Genomic DNA, 17767 nt, shown 5'->3' on the forward strand with positions numbered 1-17767 from the left:
TGAGGGCAGGGTCGACAACGCGGCTTCACCTCCAGAAGCTGCAGTGCCTAGTTTTCCGACTGGGTGCGGGAGGCGATAGGCGGCGAAGAAAAGCGGCGGGGTTGGGGCGAACAAGACTGGCGGCGTCGAGGTTAGGGCGAGTGGCTGTAGCGAAGGTTCGGAGCAGGGACATCAGCGGTAGTGGGTTCATGGCGGGTGGCATAGGGTACAGAAGGTCCAAAGGTGTGGGAATAAGTGGGGGCGTAAGTCCGAGGAGGTGGTGGCCATCGGTTGCGGCAGTGACGGGCGACGTGGCCGATGCGACAGCAGTGGAAGCAGATCGGAGTGTCATCAGGGGTACGCCATTCGGATGGGTTGCGGCGAGATGTGGCGGAAAAGGACTGCCCAGGACAAGGAGGGCTGCTAGAGAACTGGGGAACACTGGGTTGAGACGTGGAACACACAGAGTTCAGACCCATGTTCTCAAATTCCTGTCGGACGACGGTCTGAATCATCACAATGGTGGTTGCTGGCGGATAGGGAGGCGTCGTGGAGAAAGCTGGCGAACTGGCGGCCTCGAGTTCGCGGCGAACAATACGGGTGACGTCGTCACAGGTGGTGGTCTGACGTGGTCGACCCTCACATGTCGACGTAGCAGCAGTGTTAGGTAGCCGCGTGATGTGGTGTGTGATATGGCGGCTCTTAGCTTGTTCAAGGCGACGGCATTCTTTGATGATGGCGTCGATAGTCGAGACGTTGCCAAAAACAAGCAAATTGAAAGCGTCGTCGCCGATGCCTTTTAGAACATGTGACACTTTATCTGCTTCGGACATAGCATCATCAGGTTTGCAGCATAGAGCCAAGATGTCGAGTATGTAGGAAACGTACGGCTCCGTAGATGACAACACGAGACGCTAGAGCCTTTCCGCGGCATCCTTGCGCCCAATGGGGTCACCGAATAGTTCCCATAGCTTCTCTTTGAAACTGTCTAAACTGATTATCTCATCGTCATGCGTTTGGTGCCACACGCGTGGGGTCCCGCCAAGATAAAAGATGACATTGCCGAGCATAATCGTTGGGTCCCACCTGTTATTAGCACTGGCGTGTTCATAGAGCTTCATCCAGTCGTCCACATCCTGTCCCTCCAGGCCAGAGAACACACCTGGGTCGTGATGTGGGGCGACCGTGACGATTGGAGCAGTGGGACAAGCCGAAGCCGTTGCAGAGGTGGGCACATCACCGGGAGGCATGGTGACAAGCTCGGTGTGCCAACCACTTCGGAGTTCCGTAGTGAGGACGGGGATCGCTGACCTCCACCAGAATGTTGCGTGTGGAAAGACACAGGCAGAAGAGGCTATTTGCAGGCTGTTCACACTGGAGACAGGCAGCCAGGCCGATTTGGTTTGGTTTGGTTTGGTGCCTGTAGTTATAGCATAACCCACTATGGGGGATTGGTCACGGCCGACACTCGCTCGCGCCAAGCGCACCGACCAACTTCATTGTCGTTCTCATGGCGGCTCGTCTCTGGAGCATCGCTCGGTGTTATCGTAATAATATATTGAAAGCATATTATATGGCTGTAAGAATGTGGGCAAGCAAGGATGGTCATTCTTCTCATTTGCTTGGCGTATGACAACCAATATTTCTCAAGAATATTTTGATTGAATTTAGCAGTTAGCTCATATATCTAAAACCACACTTCTCTACAGGTACTTTGAAAGTTGGACTGTTGAAAGTATGGTTTCTCCCAGGCCTTCAGCAGCTGATTAAGACAGAAAGTTATGGTGTCCAACTTTACCAAGTTTTACATCTTTTTTACAGTTTAACCATTTCACAGTTGATTCTAGGACACCGAAATCTTTGCAGCCTTTCTTGAGGCCTTCTTATTGTGATGCTTTCGGTTCGAGGCATAAAAGAGGTTATTCAGCCTTACCATAAAATCAACTGTCCCTTCGATATTGTATAAGCCCAGTGTTCCTTTCTGCGAGTAAAATTGTAAACCTTTTGCAATACTGAGGCTGAACAGCTGCGTCGCAAGCTTTATGCTCATTTTTTCAGTAGTGCTAGGGTTTATATGTAAGAAAGAAAGTTTAAGGTCATACCCACAACATGCCTTCGGCCTTGGTGTCAACTGCATAAAGTTTATCATGGTGTGACCACATCGCACAGCTGCCATTTACACAAAATAGCTTTTGCTTCAGAAGCCAGTTTCACACACATTTGATGAGATTTAGTGCATCTGAAAAACATAAAAGATATCATTCCTCACATGCAGAATTAACAAAACAGTTCTTTGTACCATTTAAGGCACCAGTAACACCAAAGTCGTTCCTCATGGATCGGTTTGTTGTGGCACCGTCACACACAATCGCATCAACGAATGCACCAGCATCTTCCAGAAGGGGTATCGCCTTCATTACTAGTTAGACCAACACAATTCCTTTTGTACGGCCGTGGTTTGCGAAAACAGCAGCGGGTCGGGAGTAGTTCTCACCAAAAGAACGAAATGCAACCACAAGGTCATAGTCTGCTAGCTGCCTTGATGCTTCGGCTTCATTTCCAAAGTGTGCATGTCCAAAATAGGTCATTGTTTTTGATTTCACTCTCAATTCCTTGCGGACATTTCATCAAACAATATTTCATCATTTCATCAAATATTTCATCAATTTCATCAAACAATATAATTCCATGCTTTCAAAAAGCGTCTTTTGTTAAAATTCACTAGGGTTGAGGATTGGGCGAGTTGGTATTGCATTCTAGAACTCGTACAGCGCAACATACAAAGGAAGAATTACAAGCCGAGCCAGCCCGATAAAGGAACATAGCACTGCTTCCAACTGGTTTATTGGCAAGTTGCACTAAATATGTACCTACAAGAAAGCATCTGGACAAGTCGTCACAACACTTCACAAAACGTCACACCGATAGAAGGTTGCACCATCATGAGTCATAGAACATGCAATTCTGTCATGCAAGGTTAAACTGATCAAGAAATCTTGCTTCCTGTGGAGATAGGCACAAAAATGGCGCGCTAACACACGTGCTGCCAGCCCTCGCTATGAGATCAGCTTTAATGATCTCCTCCGTAAGTTGTGATCGGTGCTTTTTTTAGCACTTCACACCGATAAAAATTCGGTTTACATCCACAGTCATGACAGTGAATTCCTAAGTGTCCCTGTATAGCCCGGTGCAAATTGTAATCATGTTCTTTTAGCCTTTCATTAAGGCAGCGACCAGTTTGACCTATATATCTGTTCCTGCATGATAGTGGAATTGAATAAACAACTCCAACAACGCAAGACTGAAAGCGCTTTTACGCATAGTCGAACAGACAGTATACTATAGTGCACGGATGGAACGCATTCATGACACTAGCCTGCTAGCGTAACCGGCGCCGAAAATACTTCTTCCACGTTACCCTTGCGGCCAATCTTCTTTAATCTGTGAGAGACGTTATGCAAATATGGTATGACTACCGGCCTCTTGTGATCTTTTAATGACCATACCTACATTCAAAACAGTGGTGTCTGGCCCATGTCCTAAGTGACATCTACCTTGCTCATCATGACCGGCTGCTATTGAGCATGCTAGATAAACGAAGTGTCGTCAAAGTGTGCCGTTTTGTAGATGATTTTTTGGTCTTTGTAGATTCCGACAACGCTGCTTTCCAGCCCACATCAGACGAAATTGTGAAAGCTTTTAACAGTTGCTTTCATTATGCTTGTGTTCACCCATGAGATGCCCACTGACAACAGCTTATGATTTTTAGACCTCAATTTACTTCTTTCACATGACCATGTATGCTGGATGTACGAACCAAGAAGTGGGAAACCTCTTTTATCATTTAATTCAGCCCATTCTAAGCTGGTTAAGCGAAGCATCACTAATCTTTGTCTTACAAATGTCCTCAGTAAATCCTGTCATCATACCATGCAGCACAGCTTCGCAGGTCAAGTTGATTGACTTTTGTGTGCCGGTTACCCGGCCACACTACTGTCGGCCATAGCTGAAAAGCTATTAAAGCAGCTAAAGAAGGACAGTGACTCGAAAGCCCAACAAAGAAATAATGATCACAAGAGGCCGGTAGCCATACCATATTTGCATAACGTCTCTCGCAGATTAAAAAATATAGGCCGCAAGGGTAACGTGGAAGTAGTGCTTTCTGCACTGGTTACGCTACGCAAGCTCTGTACTGTCGTGAAGGCATTCCATCCGCGCACTACTGTCTGTTCTATTATGCATAAGAAGTGTTTTCAGTCTTGCGTTGTTGGAGTTGTTTATTCAATTCCACTATCATGCGGGAAGAGATAAATAGGTCAAACTGGTCGCTGCCTGAATGAAAGGCTAAAAGAACATGATTACAATGTGCACCGGGATATACAGGGACACTTAGGAATTCACTGTCGCAACTGTGGATGTAAACCGAATTTTTATCGGTGTGAAGTGCTAAAAAAAGCACCGATCACAACTTACGGAGGAGATCATTAAAGCTGATCTCATAGCGAGGGCTGGCAGCACGTGTGTTAGCGCGCCATTTTTGTGCCTATCTCCACAGAAATCAAGATTTCTTGATCAGTTTAACCTTGCATGACAGAATTGCGTGTTCTATGACTCATGATGGTGCAACCTTCTATCGGTGTGACGTTTTGTGAAGTGTTGTGACGACTTGTCCTGATGCTTTCTTGTAGGTACATATTGTTGTGTCTTCAAGTACGCAGCAGCCTACTTGCCAGAACACATGTTTATTGCCACTTGCAATACAACATAAAAGAACCACAATGTACTTACGTGGCCGTCTTGTATAGCTATACAGAGCTACTAATCAGTGACATCACAGACACACACACACACAGGCACTTGCGATCTATCAAAGATACACAATTCAAGACTTCAGTGACATCAGAGTGCCACTACAGGTTCTATCTAAGAGGTAATGACACAACACTCCCCCCCCCCCCCCGAAGTGTTCTTAGTAGCGGTCAGGCGGTCGTCTTTGCCGGGTGCTGCGACGAAGCTCCTGTTGGGAAGATGGCGATGCGCCACCGCTGGACTCCCCGCCTGTAGAGGATGGGTCCGGAGGGGTGGCCTGTTTGTCAGTAGCTGTACTGTCTTCTCACCTACTTGATCGGTGTCAGGCATCTTTTGCGCACCTTTGTCTTTTACAGGGTGTGCACCTAGAGACCTGCGAGAGACAATGTCTTGGCTACATGCTGGTGGTTCGGTGTTTGGAGATGGCGCCTCTGTCTCTCGCGCTCCATCATCGTTTACAGGGTGTGCAGCTTCAGACATGCAATATCGGACTTGGCTATATGCTGGTGGGTTTGGAGATGGTGAATGAACCGATTGCGGGAAGCAGTCCTGGAATGTTCGCGGTCGCAGATTATCAACATGAACGTACCGCTCTTCGTTCCCTATCCCGACCACATAAGTGCTTGAACTCACATGTTTATTTACCTTGCCGCTCAACCACTCCCCTTCGCCGGGTCGTAGACCCTGTACAAGGACGCCTCCTTCCTCGAAGTCCCTCCACGCACCGTCGCTGATTTGCCAACTGATTTGTTTACTTAAGTTTTTCTTTCATCCTTTGCTCGATATCCAGATGGAGGAGGCTCAACCTTGTCCTGGGTTTCCACAATAAGAATAGCTGGGCCGGTGTGTCTTCAGTCACCCCTGTTGGCGTGTTCCTATAATTGAATAGGAACTGGTTGATCCGGTGTTGGAGAGACTTCATCTGCCCATTTCTTTGTTCGTCCATGACCTGCTTAAAAATATATTTTTTTAAAAGTCTGTACACAATGCTCCGCCCTGCCATTCGATACTGGGTGATAAGGAGGCGATTTAGTGTGCCGAATGCCATTCTGTCTCATGAATGTCTCGAAAAGTGCTGATGTAAACTGCGGGTCATTGTCTGTTAGTTCTTCCGGTAACCCGTACGCGGAAAACACTGCGCAGCTTCTTTATTGTCTTTTCACTACTAGTTGACTTCATGACCAACACTTCAACCCACTTTGAATAGGAGTCAACTAGCACTAGTTAGAAACCAATGCTGGTCACGATGAGCAAAATCTAAGTGCACACGCTCCCACCGGCGCCTAGACACTCCCCATGACATTACAGAAACTTTGGGTGCCGCATTTTGGGTCAACTGGCATGCGACACATTCTTTCACTGTTTGTTCAATGCCTTTTTAGGCGGGGCCACCACATGTGGCCTCTAGACAGCATTTTCATACGTGCCATTCCAGGATGGCCTTCATGCAACAACGATAGCACTTTTCCGCAAAGAAACATTGGCACTATCACTCGATTTCCCCACGTCATGCATTCTCTGTCAACAGAAAGCTCACTTCGTTGCATAAAATATGGCACCAAAGCATCATCAGACACTTTTGAAGGCCAGCCGACCTGCGTGTAAAACAACACCTTTGATAACTTAAACTGTCTTTGCTTGTTGCCCCTCTAATGTCTTCTGCCGAGAGCGGGAGCTCGTCCAGCATAGAAAAATGCGTGCTGCCGACATAGCAGGAATTGGCTTATCGTGTCCTGATAGCCCCACTAAGGGTTGATGGTCGGAGTAGATCCCAAATTTCCTCCCGAAAGGTACTTGTGAAACTTCTTTAGCCCGTACACAACAGCCAGAGCTTTTTCAATATGGGCGTATGCCTGCACCGTTTTAGTCAGAGTCTTAGACGCAAAAGCGATTGGTCTTTCTTCAGATCCTTCCTTGTGAAAAAGGACTGCGCCTAAACCATACGAAGACGCTTCGCAAACTAGCCCTAGTTCCTTGGAATGGTCATAGTAGGCGAGTACGGACACACTCAGCAGCCTTGGATGCTTTGAAGGTTTTTTCTGCGGAAGCCATCCATTTCCACTTAACATTCTCAGCCAGCAAGTCATATAATGGTTTAAGCTGCGCTGACATGTTCGACACAAATTTCCCATAGAAATTTAACAAGCCTAAGTAGGCGCGTAGCTCGTTCTTGCGTTGGTGCTTCTTTGATAGCGTGCACCTTGTCTTCTGAAGGACGGATTCCTCTGTCATCAATCACGTGACCCAAATAGGTCACAGCCTTCGCAGAAAACTTGCATTTCTCCTTCCGCAATTTTACACCCCATTCCTTGAACCGTGTCAGCACAACTTCGACTGTATAGCATTCTTCCATTGTTTCTCCTGCTATTAACACATCATCAAGATAACATGAAACTCTGTCTAAACCCTTTAACGTGTCATCCATCACGGCTTGGAAAATAGACGGAGCACTTGTTATTCCGTACGGCATATGAGTGTATCGAAAAGGCCTAGGTGGGTGTTCACAGTGACCAAAGGTTGCGAATCAGGGTGCAGCTGCAACTGTTGGTACGCTGTAGAAAGGTCAAGAACAGTAAAACATTTGCATCCGTGCAGCGTGACAAAAACATCTTCCAACGTTGGCAAAGGGTAATAATCGGTTCTCAGACAATGGTTTACAGTCACTTTGTAGTCTCCGCATATGCAAACTTTGTTGTTAGCCTTGGGTACGACTACTAGGGGCGTAGCCCAATCGCTTTGCTGTACAGGCACCAGTACTCCCGATTCCACTAGTGAATGCAATTCCTGTGCTACGGCGTCCCTGAGTGCAAATGGCACAGGTCGATGCTTACAGAAAACAGGTATACTGCTGTCTTTTAGCACTAAGTTCGCCGATGTGTCAGCTATCAGTCCTAGTGCTGGCTCAAACACTTCCGAAAAATTTTTGATGACTGCGGCTGATTTATCAAGACCGATATTGCACATGCTCGTCCAATCCAGCTTCAAAGCCTCTAGCCAATTGCGTCCCAACAACAAAGTGTCACACATTTGTGGTGTTTGGACTACAATTAAAGGCAAGGTTGCTGTTTGGCCATTGTGCTCTACGCGCACCGTCAACTTGTCTGTAATTGCCGGCGGGACACCTCCGTATGTTTTTAGCCGTAAGCTACAACTTTCTAGAGGTAAATCAGACCAATATTGCCGGTACATCTTTTCTGGTACGATAGACACAGATGCTCCTGTGTCAACTTGCATTTTGACATTCCTACCTGCCACCCTAACTTTCACAATGTAGCCACCGTCATTACTGTTACATGAAAAAATATGGCTCAGCAAAATATCGTCCTCACCACTTATACTGTCCGAGTCACCGGAGCCTTCTAAACCAGTGCTCTCTTCAAGGGCGTGTAACGAACGTGGCGTGGTTCTGCAGACCCTTGCCAGGTGTCCCACCTTTTTGCAGGCACGGCATCAATATTTGCGAAAGGGGCAGGTTGCGGCGGTATGCGTTGATCTGCAACGGAAACAGTCAGTTGATTCGGCTTGCCGCTCCGTGTTCTTGCTCACTGCCCGTCTTGTCCATGCGGTGGCCTCGGGTTTTCTTTGTTGGGGTTGCTGGACCAGGTTCACCTCGCTGAGGTCTTTAGGGTGAATCTTCCTATTTTCGGTGCGAGCGAGTTCCCCGATTTTGGCAAGGTCATAAGCAGCTTGGAACGTCAGGGTACTCTTCTTGAGGAGCTCGGCTTGTGCTGTTTCGTATCTCAGTCCGGCCACGAACCGATTCCGTAAAGCGTCATCCAGGAATTGCCCGAACTCACAGGATGCAGCCAACCTTTTCAGTTCTAATGCAAATGTAGCAACTGGTTCGTTTTCTTGCTGCGACCTACGATTGAACCGGAATCTTTCCGCTATCACCAAGGGCTTCGGTGAATATAGTGCCCTTTGAGAGCCCCGACCAGTTCGTCATATGTTTTGGCTTCGGGCTTCACTGGGGCCAACAAATTCTTCAATGTGCGGTAGGCCCGTTTTCTAATGGCCGTCACAATAGCGGATACCTTCAAGTCGTCGCTGACCTAGGTGGCACGGATGTAGTGTTCAAAGCGTTCCACATAAGATTCGAAGTCTTTGTCTCCCTCCTCCATGAACGGCTCGAAGCGGCCGAAGGAAGCCATGCTGTGGTAGTCCGCCTAGACGCCTGCTGTTCCCAAACTGCTAGAGCCGCAACCAGCGCTTCAGCCATGGCCCGATTATCGTCCGCTATAAGAATCCCATCCTCGTCGCCACTGTTCTGCCTTCAAGTACGCAGCAGCCTACTTGCCAGAACACATGTTTATTGCTACTTGCAATACAACGGAAAAGAACCACAAGGCACTTACGTGGCCGTCTTATATAGCTGTACAGAGCTACTAATCAGTGACATCACAGACACACACACACAGGCACATGCTCTCTATCTAAGATACACAATTCAAGACTTCAGTGACGTCAGAGTGCCACTACAGGTTCTAAGAGGTGATGACACAACACATATTTCGTGCAACTTGCCAATAAACCAGTTGGAAGCAGCGCTATGTTCCTTTATCTGACCGGCTCGGCTTGTTTCTTCCTTTCTATGTTGCGCTGTACCAGTTCTAGATTTTGTTGAAAGCTTTTCCTGTTAATGCACTAAAAAAAAACCCAAAACCACACTTAACATGTACCATTGAGAGGTAATTTCTCACTGTTGACAAACATAGAATGTGCAAAATGTTCTCGCATAGGAAGGAGTGACCTGATGGGCTATGAATGTGCAAGAGTAGGCAAAGTAGGAGCCACTCTTTTCTGTAGCGCTGGTTCTTCTTGCTGGCACACTTTGCAGCTGCTGCACATCCCTTAGTAACAGTTGCTTAACCTTTAGGAATGTTCAAACTGCCGAGCTTGTACAACATCAAGGCACTCTTCCAACATTGTTGATCACATTTCCCAAAAGGACTTAACAGACCTCTTCGATGCATACTGTGCTCTTCAAAAGACATCACATCATTCTTCTGAGCTCTGGCCAATTGAAAATATTGCAGAGGCCGCGTTGATTTGCCTTGTCCAGCCTAAGCTTCTCATGCAGCCATGGTGTAGTTTGGAGACACTGGTATTGTTGGCAAATAGCTGCATCAGTCTTGAGCAGTAGGACACATTGATTGTGTCTCCACTGGCTTGCTATGTCAACAAAGGCACTGGCATCTTGAGCATTCAGATATTCCTTAGAGCTAGGCCCTCCGATGCGTAAATGAATCAAGATCTGCAATGCTACCGATAATACCATGAAATCCGAGTTGCTCTTTTGTTCGCCTACCCAAAAAAGTTATGCTAATATTTTGTGCCTCATCAAAGCTGACACCTTTTCCTGGGTATACGTGACTAATGGTAGCTGCATTGTAGCTGTATTCTTCAACACCCGCAGCCACACCTGCAGCACAAAACATTGCCTTCGGGGCCACTTTTGCAGCACTAGACACGTGCATTTCTGAAAACACCACTGTTTTCTGCCCGTTGATGTCTACTTTATGATGTGCTCAAGTGATAGATTCGTGTTTGTCTAGAGATCACCTGTACCTGAGTCTACACCTGCCTCGGTGCTGCAGAAGGCGATGGTGCCACAGGAAGATTTGGCAATTCTCGAGAGGTTGGTATCCAACTCCATAACAGCAGCAGTAGAGAGCTTGATGCATCTGCATCAGTAACACAGCATTTCTTGGTGGGAAGGAGGGCGCGTGTGGTTTTCTTTTCTTCACAGTCTTAGTCAAGTGGCTCGGGCAGCCTGGAAATATTGTTTGGATGGCGTCTTTTGCCAAAGCAGCCCTCTTCGGCACACTTACAAGAATGTGTCCTTTGTATAGCGCTCCCCACAATTTGGTGACAAATCGCGCATCAGAATGTTTTTCACAAATGAAATCTGTTGCTTGCAACTCACAATCCTTCCGTGGAATAGCGAGTCACCAAACTTTCAAGCGGTCCTCTTCCTTCGGAGAAGCGAAAAGGGACACTTTCTCCATGCTCGAATTACCCATTTAATATGCATTCGATGTACTACTTACACCAAAATCAGAGGGAGAAGTACGGTCAGCAGCAATAAAACACAAGCGCAACTCAAAGACTTCCAACAGTCATCACATGTGAAGCTTTGTAAATGACGCAGCTTACTTGGTTAGGCATTGAAAGCCTCATGGCACCTAGCACAACCTGGTAGAAAAAAATAAAAGCAAGTCTCTGGCTTCCACATGGCGGCTGCATGGCAGAGGTGGGGCGTCGTTTCATCTACTAGCCTATTCTAACATCATGGTACAAACATCAGATGGCAGAGGGGACACCATGTAATCATCACCAGCCTATTTTTATGTCCACTGCAGGTCAAAGGCCTCTTCTGGCAGTCTACAATTACCCCTGTCTTGTGCTAGCTGATTCTAAGTTATGCCTGCAAATTTCCACCGGTTACCTGTCCAATGCATTATGTAGCCTGCCCAGCTCCATTTTTGTCCTCCATCATCATCAGCCTGGTTTCGCCTACTGCAGGGCAAATGCCTCTCCCATACTTCTTCAACTACCCCTGTCATGTACTAATAGTGGCCATGTCGTCCCTGCAAACTTCTTAATCTCATCCGTTCACCTAACTTTCTGCCGCCCCCTGCTATGCTTCCCTTCCCGTGGAATCCATTCCGTAACCCTTAATGACCATCGGTTATCTTCCCTCCTCATTACATGTCCTGCCCATGCCCATTTCTTTTTCTTGATTTCAACTAAGATGTCATCAACTCGTATTTGTTCCCTAACCCAATCTGCTCTTTTATTATACCTTAACGTTACACCTATCATTCTTCTTTCCATAGCTCGTTGCATCGTCCTCAATTTAAGTAGAACCTTTTTCGTAAGCCTCCAGGTTTCTGCCCCGTACGTGAGTACTGGTAAGACAAAGCTGTTATACACTTTTCTCTTGAGGGATAATGGTAACCTGCTGTTCATGATCTGAGAATGCCTGCCAAACGCACCCCAGCCCATTCTTATTCTTCTGATTATTTCAGTTTCATGATCCGGATCTGCAGTCACTACCTGTCCTAAGTAGATGTATTCCCTTACCACTTCCAGTGCCTCACTACCTATCGTAAACTGCTGTTCTCTTCTGAGACTGTTAAACATTACTTTAGTTTTCTGCAGATTAATTTTTAGACCCACCCTTCGGCTTTGCCTCTCCAGGTCAGTGAGCATGCATTGCAGTTAGTTCCCTGAGTTACTAAGCAAGGCAATATCATCAGCAAATCGCAAGTTACTAAGGTATTCTCCATTAACTCTTATTCTCAATTCTTCCCAGTCCAGGTCTCTGAATACCTCCTGCAAACACGCTGTGAATAGCATTGGAGAGATCGTATCTCCCTGCCTGACGCCTTTCTTTATTGGGATTTTGTTGCTTTCTTTATGGAGGACTACGATGGCTGTATAGCCGCTATAGATATATTTCAGTATTTTTACATACGACTCGTCTACACCCTGATTCCGTAATGCCTCCATGACTGCTGAGGTTTCTACTGAATCAAACGCTTTCTCGTAATCAATGAAAGCTATATATATATATATAAGGGTTGGTTATATTCTGCACATTTCTCTATCACCTGATTGATAGTGTGAATATGGTCTATTGAGTAGCCTTTACGGAATCCTGCCTGGTCCTTTGGTTAACGGAAGTCTAAGGTGTTCTTGATTCTATTTGCAATTACCTTAGTAAATACATTGTAGGCAACGGACAGTATGCTGATCGGTCTATAATTTTTCAAGTCTTTGGCGTCCCCTTTCTTATAAAATAGGATTATCTTAGCGTTCTTCCAAGATTCCGTACACTTGAAGTCATGAGGCATTGCGTATACAGGGTGGCCAGTTTTTCCAGAACTATCTGCCCGTCATCCTTCAACAAATCTGCTGTTACCTGATCCTCCCCAGCTGCAGCAGCTGCCTTCCCCCTTTGCATAGCTCCCAAGGCTTTCTTTACTTCTTCCGGCGTTACTTGTGGGATTTCTAATTCCTCTAGACTATTCTTTCTTTCATTATCGTCGTGGGTGCCACTGGTACTGTATAAATCTCTATAGAACTCCTCAGCCACTCGAACGATCTCATCCATATTAGTAATGATATTGCCGGGTTTGTCTCTTAACGCATACATCTGGTTCTTGCCTATTCCTAGTTTCTTCTTCAATGCTTTTAGGCTTCCTCCGTTCCTGAGAGCATGTTCAATTCGATCCATATTATACTTCCTTATGTCAGCTGTCTTAAGCTTGTTGATGAACTTCGAAAGTTCTGCCAGTTCTATTCTAGCTGTAGGGTTAGAGGCTTGTATACATTGGCGTTTCTTGATCAGATATTTCGTCTCCTGCGATAGCTTACTGGTATCCTGTCTAACGGAGTTACCACTGACTTCTATTGCACACTCCTTAATGATGCCCGTAAGATTGGCATTCATTGTTTCAACACTAAGGTCCTCTTCCTGAGTTAAAGCCGAATACCTGTTCTGTAGCTTGATCCAGAATTCCTCTATTTTCCCTCTTACCGCTAACTCATTGATCGGCTTCTTATGTACCAGTTTCTTCCGTTCCCTCCTCAAGTCTAGGCTAATTCGAGTGCTTACCATCCTATGGTCACTGCAGCGCACCTTGCCGAGCACGTCCACATGTTGTATAATGCCAGGGTGAGCGCGGAGTATAAGGTCTATTTCATTTCTAGTCTCGCCATTCGGGCTCCTCCACGTCCACTTTCGGCTATCCCGCTTGCGGAAGAAGGTATTCATTACCCGCATATTATTCTGTTCTGCAAACTCTACTAATAGCTCTCCCCTGCTATTCCTAGAGCCTATGCCATATTCCCCCACTGACTTCCCTCCAGCCTGCTTCTTGCCTACCCTGGCATTGAAGTCGCCCATCAGTATCGTGTTTTGACTTTAAACATTGCCGATTCCACGTCTTCATAGAAGCTTTCGACTTCCTGGGCATCATGACTGGATGTAGGGGCGTAGACCTGTATGACCTTCAATTTGTACCTCATATTAAGTTTCACAACAAGACCTGCCACCCTCTAGTAAATGCTATAGAATTCCTCTATGTTACTAACTATAACCTTATTAACCATGAATCCGACTCCTAGTTCTCGTCTCTCCGCTAAACCCCGGTAGCACAGGACGTGCCCGCTTTTCAGCACTGTATATGCTTCTGTCGTCCTCCTAACTTCACTGAGTCCTATTATATCCTGTTTACTGCCCTCTAATTTCTCCAATAGCACTGCTAGACTTGCCTCGCGAGATAACGTTCTAGCGTTACACGTTGCCAGGTTCAGATTCCAATGGCGGCCAGGGATTCTTGGCACCCTCTGCTGCGTCGCAGGTCTGACCACCGCCGTGGTCAGTTGCTTCACATCTGCTGGGGGACTGAGGGCCGGGGTTTGATTGTTGTGTTCACATGGGAAGTTGTGGCCAAGTATTGCACCAGGGTGACCAATCTTGCTCTGGTGAGGGACTGCATTACCGGTTCTGGTCACCGGAATCAAGCCACACTCCAGGCCTGTTTATGCAATTTTATCAACACGCGCTTTTCTTAAATTGTTTTTAATCCGGTGGAAAATTGCGCGGCACCGGGATTCGAACCACGGTCCTCTTGCACGCGAGGCGGATGTTCTACCTCTACGCCACCGCTGCACCAACGTCAATATGTCACAATATGTCACCGTATGTCAACTTAAATGTTGGCTACCCTCATTTGCTCTCTAATCCCCGCCACTGTCTTCCTGTCTCTTAAGTTACGCCTAACATTTTTTTGTTTCATTGCTCACTGTGCAGTCTTCCGCTTCTCAAGCTGCTTTGGTAACCTTTGAGGGACAGAAGGGGTCCCACAGCCACCTCACAAATACAAAATCGCCAGCCAAGTTGCAGAAGCACTGCTGCCTGTGTACCAGCAGCTTTCAGACCCACAGTTGCTGGCACAGTGTCCAAAGTGGCAGGACACAAAATGTTGCTAAGACAGCCTGTACTCCGTCATCTGGTCGGTGTTATAAAAATACCAGCATGCATCACTTTTCACTGTGGAGGCAGCAATCCATGAGACCATTGCAAGTACAATTTGGGCAGCTTGCAAGCATACAGTGTAATGTGTGCTACACTAGGCATCCAGCCTGATGCCCTTGCCCTCCTGAGGGCTGCTGAAAAAGACCACCAGCGAATGAAGAAAGCTTCTAAAGCCCATCAAGATAAGCAACAGAGGTGCAGAAAGGCGTCCAGTGACAATATGCCACCAAGTTTTATAACCCCAGTGCTTTTAAACTGCTTCTAAAACATTTTTGAAGTCCGTTTTCTCAACCCTTTATTCTTTGTGCCTGCCAGGGTTTATGGAAAGCGTGGCAGGACAAAGGTTGTGTTGATTTTTACCTCATTTGCTTTACTGTAATCTCTAGAATGTATACTTTAGGGCAAGACAGTCCTGATAGTGAAGAAATAAAAAGGAAATTATGCCGCTGTATTGACTTCAAGTGCGCATCTGGGAAAGCATCGATTTTTGATTTGAGCGGTCTAGCATGTTTTATCACTAATGCTAGGCATTCCACGAGTGAGGAACATGTATATTTTATAAAATAAGAACTACTGCAAATATTCATATGAAACTTTGTCTATTGATTATCATTTTCAATGCCTCAATAAAAATTTCACATTCTGCAGCAAAAAAATTGAAGTTAGTTTTGATTTCCCCCCTCCCACTTAAGTTACATGGCCATGAGAATATCATAAGAAGCCAACAAACACTGACATCAAGGACAACATAGAGGTAATTACTTGTGCTTAATAAATGAAATAATGAAACGATAAATTAATGGAAATTAAAGTGGATGAAGAAACAACTTGCCGCAGGTGGGAACCGAACCCACAACCTTTGCGCGAAGATTGTGGGTTCCCCTTTGTTGTCCTTGGTGTCAGTGTTTGTTGGCTTCTTGTGATATGACTAATAAAAATCGGGCCCCTCGGTTAACCCCCTTTCTTCTAGTTTATGGCCATGAGAAGTAGCAGGGTGTCTACCAACCGGAAAAACCGGGAATTCTCTGGGAAAACTCGGGGAATTTGTGCTTCTATCAGAGAAAATTAGCTGTAACTTTATTGAAAGGGAACGAAAGTCGTGTTAATGCTGGCTCCAGTAACAGAGGAATCGCAACGAATCGTCATTGACGCCGTGTCATCGGCGCGATGTATTGCCAGAGAAGATTTTCCAGACGCCCGATTTTTCAGACATACCCGATAATTCGCACGGCTTTGCGGCACCACCACGTACTCCATATAGTCAATGTATATTGCCCTCACTGCAGGTCTGAAATGCCACTAATCAAAGCCACTACCGCCGCCATTTTGATTATCTCGCCGCCTCGAATCGGCACACTCGCACGCAAATCCGCTGGCAGCCGTAGCCACCACCGCGGCGACGTTAGGCCTAACTGCTTCTACGTTCGCTATTAAGCTTCTTGCCCTGCGGCGCCGTGTTTTTCATTGAAAGAATTCGCCGCTGTCAGCAATGGCACCGACTCCGCCTTTGTAATCATCGCGATTGGCTTCGAAGCTCGCAGAGAACAGCGCGTTGCGTAATGCCAGTTTCCGAAAGTTAGCTTCGCCTCGGTACAGCATTGTTAGGCAGTGAAGCCTAACAAGTGTGGGAAGGGGGCAATTGTCTCGGGACACCGCATGTATTCCTTAATTATACACGCGTGCACCCCCGTCTCCTGTCACAGTACGAACACCGATATGCCTATTAAGTGTACTGGCAGGCCTTAAGAGCTTTTTCGGACGTGTCTGTGGCAATTTTAGCCCTTAAAAGCAAGTAAAGACATGCATTCATTTATTTCGGATGTTTTTGCAGCCCCTAGGGAGTCCGAAAAATCCGACGTTAACTGTACAACTGACCAAGAGGATGCTTCAACTGATCCATTGGGTGAAAGCATGGCAGAAGGAGGATGAAAACAGAAAGGACCGATGCACTGAGGAATTAACGGAAAAGGATCGCATGCCGCGCCGCCTCTTTGAAGGAGCTCGAGCTCAAAAAACAGTGTTGGCTGGCGCCGAGATGCAGATGTCCCTCATCCAAACCAAAATAAACACTAAAGCAGTGAAACCCAACACGGAGATGTTGTGTACGGGTTGAGAGTCTGTCAGGACAGTTGATGTTGACTTAATTCCCAGCTGCTGAGAGAGAATCTTAGTTGTGACAGAGTTCAGGCGTCATACCGATGAGCTTGCTATCAGTTGATAGAAATAGCTCATATTCAAAAATATTTACTTATGTATGCATCTCCTTTTCATTCGTATTTGAAAATGTTCGACTCAATTTGTAATGGGTAACATGATTTTGGCTTCTAGCGCGAAGTGAAACACGGACACAGAAAGGAGCAGACAGGACGAGCGCTAACTCTGAACTAAATTTTTATTGAAACGAAGAACATATGTATAGGCGATTGCAAAAACCGTAGCATAAGAACATGACAAGGTAAAAGGATCAGTGAAACATATCAGGGGGTATGGAAGTCAAAGAAAAAAAATTATTTCAGATTATTACACGTATTGCGAAGGTACTGAAATTCGCAATCTAACAGAGACAACGAAGCATGACTGACGCAAGTGTCTCCTAATCTTTTTATGTGGAAAGCCTCGATAATTTCCCGCGTGGTTTGTCATCTGTGTCTAGAAAGAATTTTTTTTTTTTTTTGTCTTCAAAGAAAGGTTTGCAACCACAATCGAAACAATGTGCCGCTAAATGTGATGCGTTAGGGTTGTTTAGTGAATGTTTGTGTTCTTTTAATCTAATGTTAATGCACCTACCACTCTGTCCAATGTAAGCTTTCCCACACGCGAGTGGAATCTGATAAACGATACCCGTGTTGCAAGGCACTAAGGGGGACACATGTTTAACTCCGCAATCATCTTTTCTTTTTTTGCCTTCCTGTTCAAGTCTCCTATTTATCA

At 46.1% G+C, this 17767-nt stretch overlaps 1 protein-coding gene and 1 pseudogene across 2 annotated transcripts in view; one reads left to right on the top strand and one right to left on the bottom strand.

Moving 5' to 3' along the window:
* Positions 1-17170, top strand: part of LOC142576705 (uncharacterized) — a 111367-nt gene extending 94197 nt beyond the window's left edge. The window contains exon 5 of one of the 2 annotated variants that reach the window (XM_075686959.1): positions 16668-17170. In XM_075686959.1, coding sequence (XP_075543074.1) covers positions 16668-16949 — 282 coding nt within the window. In that variant the 3' untranslated portion in view covers positions 16950-17170. The remainder of the gene's footprint in view (positions 1-16667) is intronic. The other variant, XM_075686958.1, reaches the window with a different exon arrangement.
* Positions 6534-9352, bottom strand: LOC142573865 (uncharacterized; annotated as a pseudogene).
* Positions 17171-17767: the final 597 nt, after the last annotated feature.

This window comes from Dermacentor variabilis, chromosome 3 (genome assembly GCF_050947875.1).
Source record: "Dermacentor variabilis isolate Ectoservices chromosome 3, ASM5094787v1, whole genome shotgun sequence".
NCBI lineage: Eukaryota > Metazoa > Arthropoda > Arachnida > Ixodida > Ixodidae > Dermacentor > Dermacentor variabilis.